This window comes from Hippichthys cyanospilos, chromosome 16 (assembly GCF_059441005.1).
Source record: "Hippichthys cyanospilos isolate Australia breed blue-spotted pipefish chromosome 16, RoL_Hcya_1.0, whole genome shotgun sequence".
Taxonomy (NCBI): Eukaryota; Metazoa; Chordata; class Actinopteri; order Syngnathiformes; family Syngnathidae; genus Hippichthys; species Hippichthys cyanospilos.
In genome coordinates, this window is record NC_142384.1 from 15,224,118 (window position 1) to 15,236,899 (window position 12,782).

The 12,782-nt window shown below is 39.4% G+C and overlaps 3 protein-coding genes and 1 non-coding gene across 4 annotated transcripts; 3 read left to right on the plus strand and 1 right to left on the minus strand.

Moving 5' to 3' along the window:
* Positions 1–104: 104 nt before the first annotated feature.
* LOC148410852 (galectin-2-like) lies at positions 105–3,432 on the minus strand. The gene is made up of 5 exons (XM_088437462.1): positions 3,293–3,432; positions 932–986; positions 769–848; positions 463–634; positions 105–368 (listed from the first exon to the last, which is right to left on the minus strand). The coding sequence occupies exons 1-5, from the start codon at positions 3,421–3,423 to the stop codon at positions 222–224; spliced, it is 585 nt and encodes a 194-aa protein (XP_088293588.1). The 5' UTR covers positions 3,424–3,432; the 3' UTR covers positions 105–221.
* pick1 (protein interacting with prkca 1) lies at positions 1,694–6,799 on the plus strand. Its single transcript, XM_088437460.1, has 13 exons — positions 1,694–1,856; positions 2,311–2,378; positions 2,623–2,734; positions 2,925–3,053; positions 3,699–3,765; positions 3,847–3,936; positions 4,011–4,064; positions 4,143–4,205; positions 4,277–4,410; positions 4,858–4,950; positions 5,040–5,090; positions 5,212–5,356; positions 5,725–6,799. Exons 1-13 carry the CDS (start codon positions 1,809–1,811, stop codon positions 5,985–5,987), a joined length of 1,317 nt encoding a protein of 438 aa, XP_088293586.1. The 5' UTR covers positions 1,694–1,808; the 3' UTR covers positions 5,988–6,799.
* A 210-nt stretch (positions 6,800–7,009) lies between these two features.
* Positions 7,010–7,082, plus strand: trnar-ccu (transfer RNA arginine (anticodon CCU)). The gene has a single exon. It is a non-coding gene; the product is annotated as a tRNA-Arg (tRNA).
* Positions 7,083–7,307: 225 nt separating this feature from the next.
* plbd1a (phospholipase B domain containing 1a) lies at positions 7,308–12,678 on the plus strand. The gene is made up of 11 exons (XM_088437288.1): positions 7,308–7,463; positions 8,038–8,260; positions 8,393–8,476; positions 8,593–8,734; positions 8,981–9,118; positions 9,493–9,637; positions 9,717–9,917; positions 9,985–10,125; positions 10,997–11,182; positions 11,838–11,944; positions 12,011–12,678. Exons 1-11 carry the CDS (start codon positions 7,394–7,396, stop codon positions 12,185–12,187), a joined length of 1,614 nt encoding a protein of 537 aa, XP_088293414.1. The 5' UTR covers positions 7,308–7,393; the 3' UTR covers positions 12,188–12,678.
* The last annotated feature ends 104 nt before the right edge of the window (positions 12,679–12,782 follow it).

Genomic DNA, 12,782 nt, shown 5'->3' on the forward strand with positions numbered 1-12,782 from the left:
ACTATCAGGATGAACTGTAAAAGAAAAGCTCAAATCATCTGGGCCATAACCAGACATTTGGTGTGGTCCGTGCTCTGTTATAAACAATCACTCTTGTATTTCTTTTTAACTTCACTTTATTTACAGCTCAGTGGTTAACACATTGCTTCCATACTCGATGTGACGTCATGACCTCTTCATGAGTGACAACAAAAAGGGGGGGGTTCAATGCATTTTATATCTTAACAGATTTTAATGCAAGTAACTCTGAAGTCTCCTGAGATTCTGATATAGTTGATGACTGTTACGTCAACACGGTTAGGAAATTGGATTTCATGTCCATCAGGAAGTTCTACATCAAACATATCTCCAGTGAACTTCAATGCAATCTGGAACAGAAATAAGTCAGCATTTGAATTAGGCAAATATTCTAAGATGTTCTGGCATTAAAAGTGCTCCTATCATGACATCAGACAATTTCACCTTGACATGTGTGCCTCTATACAGAGGGTTGTGTGTGTCCCTTTTCTCATCGCCCCAGCAACCAGCAATTTTTGAGTTGCACACAATAACGGCTCCATCTGCGTCATCATGGAAACGTGGGTTGAAATGCAAAGCCAGATCTTCCGAATCATAGCCAAGATCAATCTGAAATCTGAATTAAGAAAAAAAACACTCAAATGAATCAACAAATAAAAAGTAAGATTTTGATTACACAATGTTTGCTGTTCAAGCAACATGCAATATACTGTATAGCTAAAAAATGAACATAGATACTCTGGGTTTTACCTTTGAGCATCAGATAAAATTTCTCCCTTTATCTTCAGCTGATCCCCAACCTTCAGGTTTACATTGCTCATTTCAAGTTTCTAAGAAACCAGGGTGACATAGCTTCAGTAAATTGAAGTTAAAATGTAATCATGTGAAAGTAAACGTCACAAAATAATCTCACCATGCTCATTTTGGTGTTGGTTAATCCTCTGATATGTAAGGATGATTCTTCACTCCTGTAAAACAAGTGTCACTTGCAATAATTTACTTTCATTTATAGTGAAGCACACGCACAACTCTGCAATGACACCCAGGAATTATCTTGTCATTTTTTTTTTTATCAGTGAGGGTTGTCAGTACAAATACAGTGGGTCTATAACGATGAGATAAAAGATGGTTAAACAAACAAGTCAGATTGACGTTGTTTATTTATTTAGAGCTATTAGCATTAAACACATCTCCTATTTGCCTTTAACCTACAACAAAGGAGCATGTAATCTAATGTCCACATCAGAGAGAAAAAAAGAGCAACAACAGGTCTAGTAGACGATATTTAGCTCTATTTGTTTTTTTTTCTTATGTTTTATTTTTCTTTTTTATTTCACAATTAGAAGACGTTTTATATTACAAATTAAAGCAAAGATATTCGATTTCTTCTGTAAGAAAATCATCTATGAAGTGGGGCGCCGGAAAAAAAAAATGTCATTGATATGGCGGATGTGGGCCAGTGGGGCCCCCCTCTAGTGGTTATAAATATACAACACTAACAGTCGTGAGCTACGAGGTAACGTTTTAATCCGTTGCACGTGATTTTATGCCAAACGCTCAATCATAATTTATACAGAACCATTTAACCCACTAAATCGTCAACGAATATGTTCATTTTTAATTTATTCTGAATTATGACGCACAAGAATCAAGAATTTCCATGACTCACTTCCTTTAAACGGCGGAAATGACGTAAAAAGTAAACAGCTGCTGTCATCGAGGTAGATACATTTAATTCCAACAAAACTGAACAGTTTAGCAAACAACTCCTTGACCTCAATGCCAATGGAATGGTATATCGGCTAGGTTTTGAGGAACTGACTCAAATTCCGCTGAAGGTTTGTTGTTTTACTGAGAGAACGAAATTCTATGATCCACCTGCTGTTTAACTACTTGCTAGCAGCTAATTAGCCACGGTTTCACGGTTAGCAATTTTTAATGCATTTGGCTACGTCACCGAATGTGAGTGATAAATGCTGCATGCGTTTTCTTGTGCATCTTCCTAAATAGTGAACCACTTGCTGCCGGCTATTCTCTTTTGCAGTGGGGATTTAATCAGCTTTTCCCGCAGCCGTAAAATGGTCTTTGTGCCTTTAAATGAGCTTTTAGTGGTGTGTGTGTGTGTGTGTGTGTGTGTGTGTGTGTGTGTGTGTGTGTGTGTGTGTGTGTGTGTGTGTGTGTGTGTGTGTGTGTGTGTGTGTGTGTGTGTGTGTGTGTGTGTGTGTGTGTGTGTGTGTGTGTGTGTTTTTTACCCATCATGATTTTTTTTTTTTTTTTTTAAATCTCCAACAGGTTTTTCCAAGGACAGGTGTAAGACTGTTATGTTCAGACATGGACTTTGAATTAGAAGAGGACAAATTGTGAGTTCACAATGTATTCATTCTTACATTTATTTTAAAACTTGGTATCACTGATACAAGGTTGTTATTTTTAATCCAAGTGGTGTATTATTTTTCCGGTTTCGGTTCACTTCTATTGTTCAATAACAAATTCTATCATCAAACGACTTGTGGTGACAAATGAAACATGTTTTCTTGCGAAATGTGTATGTCCTGCATATTAACGTCCTGGTGATATATCAATAATACATTATCTTTACAACAGAGGGATACCAACAGTACCAGGGACTGTGTGTCTAAAAAAAGATGCAAATAACCTTATTGGAATCAGCATTGGTGGTGGGGCTCAATACTGTCCCTGCCTCTATATTGTCCAGGTAGGTACAGTTCAATAACACACGCCTGATAAGTATTGCACGGATTACAATATTTTTCTTTTTGCACTTGTCACATGTCAGTGCAGCTGTCACATTTTAGCGTTTTCACATTTTTCACATGTTTGAAGTAAATAAAAATTAAACTAGTATAACGGTACTTTGTCAGTAATGTTTCCGTCTGGCTCCTCAGGTGTTTGACAACACACCGGCGGCTTTAGAAGGGATGCTTGCAGCAGGTGATGAAATCACTGGTGTTAATGGCAAACCAGTAAAGGGAAAGACAAAGGTGGAAGTAGCCAAGATGATTCAAGCTGTACAGGTACAAGAATCTATGGCAGTATCCTGTTAATTCCTCTACCTAATAATATTCAATGCCTTTGATTGACATCTGTCACAATAAAGGACTAGCAGTAAATAAGTTAATATAAAATTGACAGTGGTATGACATGTGTGGCATTCATGCAGTAGGTTAACTGAATATTACATAATATCCCAAAGGACACCATTGTACAAAATATCCTAAATACCAGAAACTATGTGGTATAAAAGATTACTTACAGTTTTGAGACCAGCTTTGACTTAGCGAGAACGCTTCCAACAGTTCCAAATGACTTCAGAGAACAGGGGACTTGACTGGTTTGTTTCCAGCACAGTATGTGCAGAGTTGCTATGTTGTTTTTGCCGTCCATTGTTGGCGACTAGGGAATTTCATGACTTCCTGGACGCTGGGATAAAGACGGGTTTAGTGTGTGAAACAAAGGATTACCATTGTTGCTCATTCAATACAAATCTTTGTAGTCATTTTCAAATTGTATCACAAAACTAGTGTGAGTCTTAATGAAATCGACAACAAATTAGATTTATGAAAAAAATTATGAGAAGACATGCGCATGTCAGATGGAATATTTTGAGTGGAAGGACCTTTTTTCTGCATAATCCATTTTGTTGATATCTGATTTTTCAGGGTGAAGCAGTAATCCATTATAACAAACTGCAAGCTGACCCAAAACAGGGAAAATCTCTGGATATAGGTTTGTGACACACCCACCCATTTGATTTTTGCAGCCTGATTCCACATCTTAATGAATAGCACACATTTCTTTTTTTTTAAGTGCTGAAGAAAGTCAAACATCGACTGGTGGAAAACATGAGCTCTGGCACAGCAGATGCTCTTGGCCTTAGTAGAGCCATTTTATGCAACGGTAAGGCAATGAAATCAACTCTAAATATGTTTTTTTAAATTCACTAAAATAGTACATACATATTAATTGTGCAGATGGACTTGTTAAAAGACTCGAAGAACTTGAAAAAACAGCAGAGCTTTACAAAGGTAAGATAATCAGAACAATACTGAATATGATATTTACTTTGCATATATTAAACACACTCCGTTTTTGCCTTCCCTTAGGTCTGATGGAGCATACCAAGCGACTGCTCAGAGCCTTTTTTGAGCTTTCACAAACCCACAGAGGTGAGGACCAGAGTAGAACATTCCATCTAAGCATTTGCGTGATCTAATGCACTAATTGAATCAATTCACAGCGTTTGGAGATGTGTTTTCCGTCATTGGAGTACGAGAACCCCAAGCTGCAGCCAGCGAAGCTTTTGTTAAGTTTGCCGATGCTCACCGCAGCATCGAGAAGTATGGCATTCAGTTGCTGAAAACAATCAAGCCTGTGAGTAGAGTACTGAGCTCCGTATTTTGGCTGTTAAAGTCTAAATAACACAATAGGACAAACTGATGCAACATCTCACATAAGCAAATGTAAATTATGTGCAATAGCCTTTGTGCAAATGTCATTCAGTCTTTGAACATACATTGTAACATTTACCCATGATAATAAATATCATGATGGAAAAATACACTACATATGCTATTAGCAGCTGGTGAGAAGTGAAACTTTTCCCCAACATTTAATTTTGGTGGTGCAAAAGGTGCATTCCAGTCCACCAATAAAATGGAATGTCTCAAAACATGGGCGAAAAGCACTTACTATCCCGCGAGATGGCGCCAAAGTAATACATTTATTCCTTGTCCCTGACTATTAGACGAGCTATATTTGTTCAGCAATAAACAGTCCAATAAAGATGATTCTGTGGCCTTTGACATTTGTGTTATGCAGATGCTCCATGATTTGAACACCTACCTTCACAAGGCCATACCCGACACGAAACTCACCATTCGGAAGTACCTGGATGTGAAGTTTGAATATTTGGTCAGTTGACTGCATTCTATACAATTGTGAAACTTCCAAAGTAGATAAAGGCTTAGCTAACATGAAACAACATATTTTTTGCCTTGCAGTCATACTGCTTAAAGGTGAAGGAGATGGATGATGAAGAATACACCAGCATTGTAAGTTCGTGTTCCAGTTCCAACTCAGAAGTAGAGAAATTCCTTTGAGGATGAAAACTATCTTGATCATAGTAGCTATAATGGACTTTTTGGCTCAATGAACTAACGTTCCTTTCAACAGGCAATGGGAGAACCTCTTTACCGCGTATGCACTGGGAACTACGAGTATCGTTTGGTGCTGCGGTGCCGGCAGGAGGCTCGTGCTCGCTTCGCTAAGATGAGAAAAGATGTACTGGAGAAGATAGAACTATTGGATCAGAAACATGGTTGGTTCCAATTTATCCCTCAACATCTAGATTCATCCGTCTAGATTTTTAAAATTAATAATTTGAAAAATGGAAAGATATAATAGTCTTACAAGAAGATGCCAATATTATTGGTGTCCTTTATCAGAGGACAGGTTTTATCTGATCTCATCATCTTCTGATTTACTCAGACAGGAACAATGCCCCTGACCTGAAATGTACTCAACAGTTGAAATGATCATTGTTAATGTTAATGTGATTGTATTGTTTTGTTTTTCTTTCAGGACTGAACCCTTTCCTATATCCAATGTGAACCGTTAGTCATGATCAACAAAGGTTTAGGCAAACCAAACATTTGACTAAATGATCCCTCTCTCTTTCTCATCTAGTCCAGGACATCGTTTTCCAGCTCCAGCGCTTTGTGTCCGGCATGTCCCGTTACTACGACGAATGCTACGCCGTGCTCAAGGAGGCCGACGTGTTCCCCATCGAGGTGGACCTCTCCCGCACAACCTTCAGCTACAGCAGCCAGTCATTTGCTTACACGGACGAGGAGGAGGCTGAGGATTGTGCGGGAGGAGCGGAGGAAGGAGGAATCTGTGAGGGCAACCAAGCAGAAAATGGAAGCGAGAAACTGATTGATGATGAGTGAATAATGACTGTCAGCAGATGTCAGTCCTTCTTACTGGGCCACTCCTTGCTATCTTGCTATTAAAATGATTTTCAGAAGGGAGATTAGTAGATGAGATGGGTAAATACTAAAACACTGCTATAGTACTTTGGTTTTTTTTTTAAGTATACGTTGTTCTCTCCACTTTGTCGTTGCAAAAGAGTTTGACAAAAAAAGGGAATTGAGTGTGAATGTTATGAAAGTGTTTTTGCAGCTGCACAGTAGGATTAATCTGAGTTGTGCCTTCTTATTTAAATGTGTCAATGAGGTTAGTCAGGACTGGGATGTATACACTGGATCAGTGATGTTTACTCTGATTGTTACATTTTTATCTACTAAGTTGGACCAACAAATGTGGTGCCAAAGTATATACCTCCTTTTTCGTTTTTTGCGGAGGCAAATTTTCAGCTGCAGACAAAGGGATCCCTCACAAATCTTTGCAACCAAAGTCTTTAATGCTGATTAGTACATCTGTTATCGTACACTTCTTGAAACGTTAGCTTCCGCTTGATAAACAATGTTTTCAGTTATAGGATGCTCATGTGATAATGCAAACACTACTTGTAAATAATCATTCTGAAAGGGTATATTTATTGCTTTGATGTCTCACTATTGTTTTTGTCTTCTTGCCAAATGCTTGCTTGTCCTACTGAAATATGTTACATATCTTCTCTGAAACTGGAAAATGTTATGTTGTCACGAGTTCATAATTTGTTTTCATTGGCAATTGTGTTTTGAAGGAACGTATATTTTGTCGGTGTATGGTTGTCAGAGTAAATGGGTTTTGAACGAAAGTATTGTGCCCGTGCATTATTTTCAGAATAAATACGTTCATTTCATTAGCCGAAGGAAATTATTGGTATTGTATTTTGTCCCGATGATTTTATAAATAAATGATATTGAATGGCCTGTTTTGGACAAAACTGTATTCGTATTTATATGTAACATTCGGCACAGTGTAATATAATAAATAAAAATAACATTACTCCCCCCACGTTACAGAAGCCCCAGTGGCCTAATGGATAAGGCACTGGCCTCCTAAGCCAGGGATTGTGGGTTCGAGTCCCATCTGGGGTGTGCTAATTTTGAATTATATTTTTTTCCTTCAATGCCTCGCAAATCTAGAATTGTCAATGCCGAACGTTCCTCCGCTATTGCACTTTTCACAATTTAGTTGAATAATATGGTAGTGTTTCACGTTCTCCGCGACGAGATTCGCACGGCGTCGTTCCTCCTTTTACCGCTAGGCGACTCGCTTTCATTCGAAATCACGCCAACCAGTTTTTGCATTCGTGACCCGTCCCCACTTCACTTCCTTGCTCATTGCGAGTGATTCCTGGTTGCCTTCTGTAATGTACGCAGCGCTCACCGTTTAACTTAGTAAAACTATGATTTTTAAAAGTTTGTATGTTTTTGTGTTACTCAATGTGGCGACGACTGTCTATTCTTCAGCTGGACGTAAGTAGGTCACACGAATCAACCTTTGAGTTTATACTTGTGTAATAACTTTTACTTTGGGAATCGTGCTTCGGATTTTTTTTCCGTATGAAAAACAGGCAATCGTAAAAAAAAAAAAAACACAAAACAAAACAAAACAAAAAAGGATAACACCCTTTTATTGTACAGGTATTTGTGTCCAGCACTCCATTAGCTACCAGGACTATGAAATAAAATGTGTTTTTATTTCTCCTGGTTATTTGGACTAACTGGGACCCGATGAGGTTTTTTTTTTTTTTTTAGTATTTTTAGAACAGCATTGTGTAACAATGACAATAATTACTCAATACCACTACACAAGACGACAAATACATTACTAATACTATTTATACCGTAAGGTATCATCACAAGCATAAAATTTGTTTGAAAGTTGAAGTGAAAATACTGTACAAGTATTGCTTAATATTGTGGCCAGGTACTTTTTGAGAATAAGCAGTCATCCTACATCATCCTAACTTTTTAATAAACGAATTTAAGTGAACATCAGTATGGATAATAATGCACAGTGTGTTGTGTTTTTTTTTTTTTTTTGCAGCGTTGACAAAAGCTACAGTGTACTGGGACCCCGAACAGAAGACCATCGTGCTAAAAGATGGGGTTATAGATTTCAAAGGGGATGCGTATGGCTTTATGAATGACACCTTGTCCAGCACAGGCTGGAGTGTCCTTGAGATCCGAGCAGGATATGGTGAAACATCAGAGACTGATGAGATCACCTTTTTCCTGGCAGGGTATCTAGAAGGCTTTCTCACTGCACAGTAAGTTACCACGGCCATGACCAAGTGTTGTTTGAAATCCAACTTAGATACTGAACATGGGCCCGCGCTGTATATTCACAATGAAAATCTTCGTGTTTGATGAGAAACTTTAGAAATTAATTTCCCATCCAGACAGATGATAGACCACTACACCAATATGTACCCTCAGCTCATCAATGACCCCACCATCCTGGGCCGGGTCGAGAACTTCATGAAGTGAGTCGGGAATCACATCTGCTCTACCACATGTACCTTTTGGCATGTGACCTTTGAGCGCTTGGAATGATGGCTTAGAGCTGTGAACAACATGAGATTCTGCTTTTCTCTCCAAGGCAACAAGACTCTTGGACTAGACTACAAGTGAAAACGAACAAGAGTTCAGATCCTTTGTGGAGACACATGGGCTTCATCGTGGCTCAGATGGATGGCCTACAAGCTGGAGTTACAGAATGGTCCAAGAGACAAGGGAAAAAGGTGATTTTTATATGGGCGTTTTTGAAAGCAACATATCTCAATTTTTAGTAAACTAAAAGGAACAAGAAATGCTGATCTGTAAAATATCAACAAGTCCTGGCCTGCAGTTTTGGGGAAGTTAAAGTGAACACTGGACAATGCTCAAGAGTCAAAAAATTTGCCAAATGCACATTTTCTTAATTTAATTTTCAGTGATAAGTTCTCATGACATATTTTGTTGGATGTTTTTTGTTTTTCTTCCCATAGCCACTCTCCATGTTTGCTGTTCAATTCCTGAATGCAGTTGGGGACCTGCTGGATCTGATCCCGGCCTTGGTTCCCACCCACACTCCAAACGAAGACTTTAAGCTTCCAGGGATGGGACACTGCTCGGCACTCATCAAGGTCAGGGACCAAAATGCTTCACCAGATTTTACAAAAATGTAAACACACAACTACAAATGCTCCTTTATGTTTCTTTGGTCCACAACAGGTCTTGAACATTTGATTTTTAAACTCTAGATGAGCACTAGTGTTGCATTTAAATGCAGTGGGACGATACAATAAATTGGTCAATCAGGTCATTTAGGTTTACAATACCTCAAAACAAGTTCTACACCTTTGAATCGAAATTGATTCAAAATTGACCCCAAAACCAGAATCGAATCGTGAGGCAGCCAAGTAAAAATAAAAAGTATTCGCTCTAACAATTATACACAAGTGCATCTTGGAGCTTTCAATCAACCGAACATGCCTCTTCAATTCCGATCCTTCATCAGATACTCCCAGGCTTTGAGAACCTCCTATTCGCCCACTCCAGCTGGTACACTTACGCGGCCACCATGCGGATCTACAAACACTGGGATTTCCACATCGATGACCCCAACGCAGCCACTGGGAAACTATCGTTCAGCAGCTACCCAGGTCGGCACGAGGAATTCTCAAACACTCTGAAGAAAATCACTGTTAAAACAGAAAAGATGGAAGTTGCGTGTCATTTCAGGGTTCCTGGTGTCCCTGGATGACTTCTACCTCTTGGGAAGTGGTCTCATGATGACCCAGACAACCAACAATGTCTTCAACACATCTCTCTTTACCAACATCAGCCCCAAAAGCCTGCTGGCCTGGCAGAGAGTTCGACTGGCTCACAGTTTGGCTCGTACGGGAGAGGAGTGGGCCAAAATCTTCTCTCAGTACAACTCTGGTGAGTGGACAAAGCTGGTGTAGAAACTAGATGGACTGTTGATTAAACGGTGATCAAACCGTCGCAGGAACATACAACAACCAGTACATGGTGTTGGACAGGAGCAAAGTGAAGCTGGGCCACAGTATTAGTGATGGTGCTCTGACCGTGGTAGAGCAGATTCCTGGATTGGTGGAGTACTCGGACCAGACACAAGCACTGCGCCAAGGTAAGACTAGAACCCAAAATGTTGAAAAAGCCATATTGAACCAAAAAAAAACCAAACAAAAAAACAAGCCTACTATTGAAATAATGGAATGTCATGTTCAGACCTGAGCAACAATTATATCTGTAACTCCACCGCAAGCAAGACAAACGCAAGTGGTTTTCTTTTATGGGTTTATGCTTCAGAATCTTCATCACTCCTGTAAAAGAAACCCACTTGTGTTTGTCATGCCTTCTGGGGAGTTATAGTAAAAACTCGTTGGCTGCTACCGTACGTCAGGAAATTGAAGTGGCTGGCAAAAGGGAGATCTCCTTTTTTCGTCTCTTTTATTTTATTTAACAGTCTAAATTCACTGAGATTACCATAAGATTCAATTCAATTATCATTTTTCTCGACTGCACAAACCCTGAGGTATTCGCTTAAAAAAATAAAGCAAGTGTTGTATAATAATTTAACCAATAAATCCGAAGTTCTCCTCAGCTATGGTTCTCTTTTTCCCTTTGGGATCATTGGCCCATCAAATTATTGATTTTATTTTTTTCTTTTGCAGCAACCGAAGTGAAAGAAACATGCAAATTTCCGTTGAGAGAAATGTTGCAGTTTCATTTTTATTGTACACATTTGTACAGCACTCAAAAACTTTAAAGGGACAATGTGTAAGATTTAGACCATTATGGTCAGCAGGGGATGCTGCATTTACCATTGTCCATAGCTAACACATTGACCCTTTATGAATATTTGTAACAAAAATCTCCAGGGAGCCACTGGGGCGGCGCTAAAGAGCAGCTGCGTGTTGTCAACCCCTGTGTGTTCGACAAATCTATTTGTTTTTATTTTACATTTTGAAGACTTCACATTATTTTGTTTACTGTAGGCTACTGGCCATCCTACAATGTTCCCTTCCACCGGAGCATCTACAAGTTGAGCGGATATGACCAGATGTGGCAGAAATACGGAGAAGATTTTTCCTATGATCTTTGCCCCAGAGCCAAGATTTTCCGCCGCGACCAAGCTCAAGTCAAGGACCTGGACTCTTTAAAGCACATCATGAGGTTCAATGGTGGGTTTTTCTCCAACTCTGGCACTGCTCCCCATAATTACGTGGTGCTTCTATTGCGCAACTATGACTGGCTGAAGCCGTTGTGAACTCGACATCTGTTTCCACCAACACCTGGATGGAGAACTGTAGATGTGTTTTGAACTCCTTGGGCGAACCCTTGGGAATTCTTGAAGAATTTCCTGTGAATGATGAAGCTGGGAGATTGTCCTGGAACAGAACTGGGAGGGTGGACTTGAAGGAAGCTTAATTTCTCCTGAGGCTAGATGTTGTACTATAGAGTGCAGCTAACCCTGAGCCCTGCATCATCTACAGACCTGTTGGAGTTGTAGGCATACAGGGGATAAAAAAAGTAGTTATTAGGTGTTTAGAGTCTGGGCGAGTGCCAGGTTTTTCACACGTTGGAGGCTTTAGGGTTTGAAGGATTTGCCTAAGTGATCTTCAAAGATCCCAAAGTTGTTTGCGAAGAACTATTATTGGAGCCGTTCTAAATACACAAAGCGTTTCATCTTTCTGCTGAACCGGTATTTTTCCTATTTGTAGTTTTGTTTGTTTCTGCTTCTGAATTCAGTCTCTTTTCGTGATCTGTCTGAGCTCAGGTGCAAAATCGAAACTAAAACTGCGTCATCACTGACTGTCATTTTTTTGTTGTTGTCAGACTACAAGAAGGACCCATACTCTCAAGGCAACCCCTGCAAGTCCATTTGTTGTCGTAATGACCTGAAGACAGAAGAACCTTCACCGGGCGGTTGCTACGATACTAAGGCAGGTCTCCTTGGAGGTTTCTTGATGATCAAAAGTGACATTTTAATCTTATTTTGTTTCCCCCAGGTCACAGATTTCCAAATGGCGGGGCAGTTCCGCGCCGAAGCAGTGAACGGGCCCACCACACAAAATGGACTCCCCCCGTTCACGTGGGATCAATTCAGCAGCATCGGCCACCAGGGTCTGCCACAATTCTACAATTTCAGCTTTGTCAAAATGAAACCGCTACTCTTCCAGCCTTAACTATTATACAAGGATACCCGGTGCTCTTAAAAGCCTTTTAAGATAAATGCCCCTGATATAAACCACATGATTGGTTCCAGACAATCAATAAATAGTTAATAGGACTGTGACAAAAATATATAAAGTGTAAAATTTATATTACATTTTAAGATTAAACCAATGTGCCTCACACACTGCTCAGGTCAAAGTGAATATGGATCTTTAATGCATTTAATGTTTGATTTTTGCGTGTGTAACTTAATCACTTTACGAAAATGCTGAAGCAATGCACTAAACTGTGAGTCAAAGCCATGTTTTTATGTTTATACGCTGTCATTGTTTCCATTCAAGTTCATAATAATGGATGATAGCTGATGATCAACTCAGGGCTCTGCTGCAATTACTGCATCCATTTGTCAGGGTTATAAAATGTACACTAACCCTTCCAGCTTTAAGTTATGATGCAGTGCTGCACATTTCTAGCATTTGATGAATAAAGTTGTAAAGTTGTACCTTTGATGTCTTGTCTCATAGTTTGCACTGCACAAATGATCGAGTATACGATGACGTTTTATACGTTGTCGCTTTTGTTTAGAAACTTTCACATAGGTTAGTT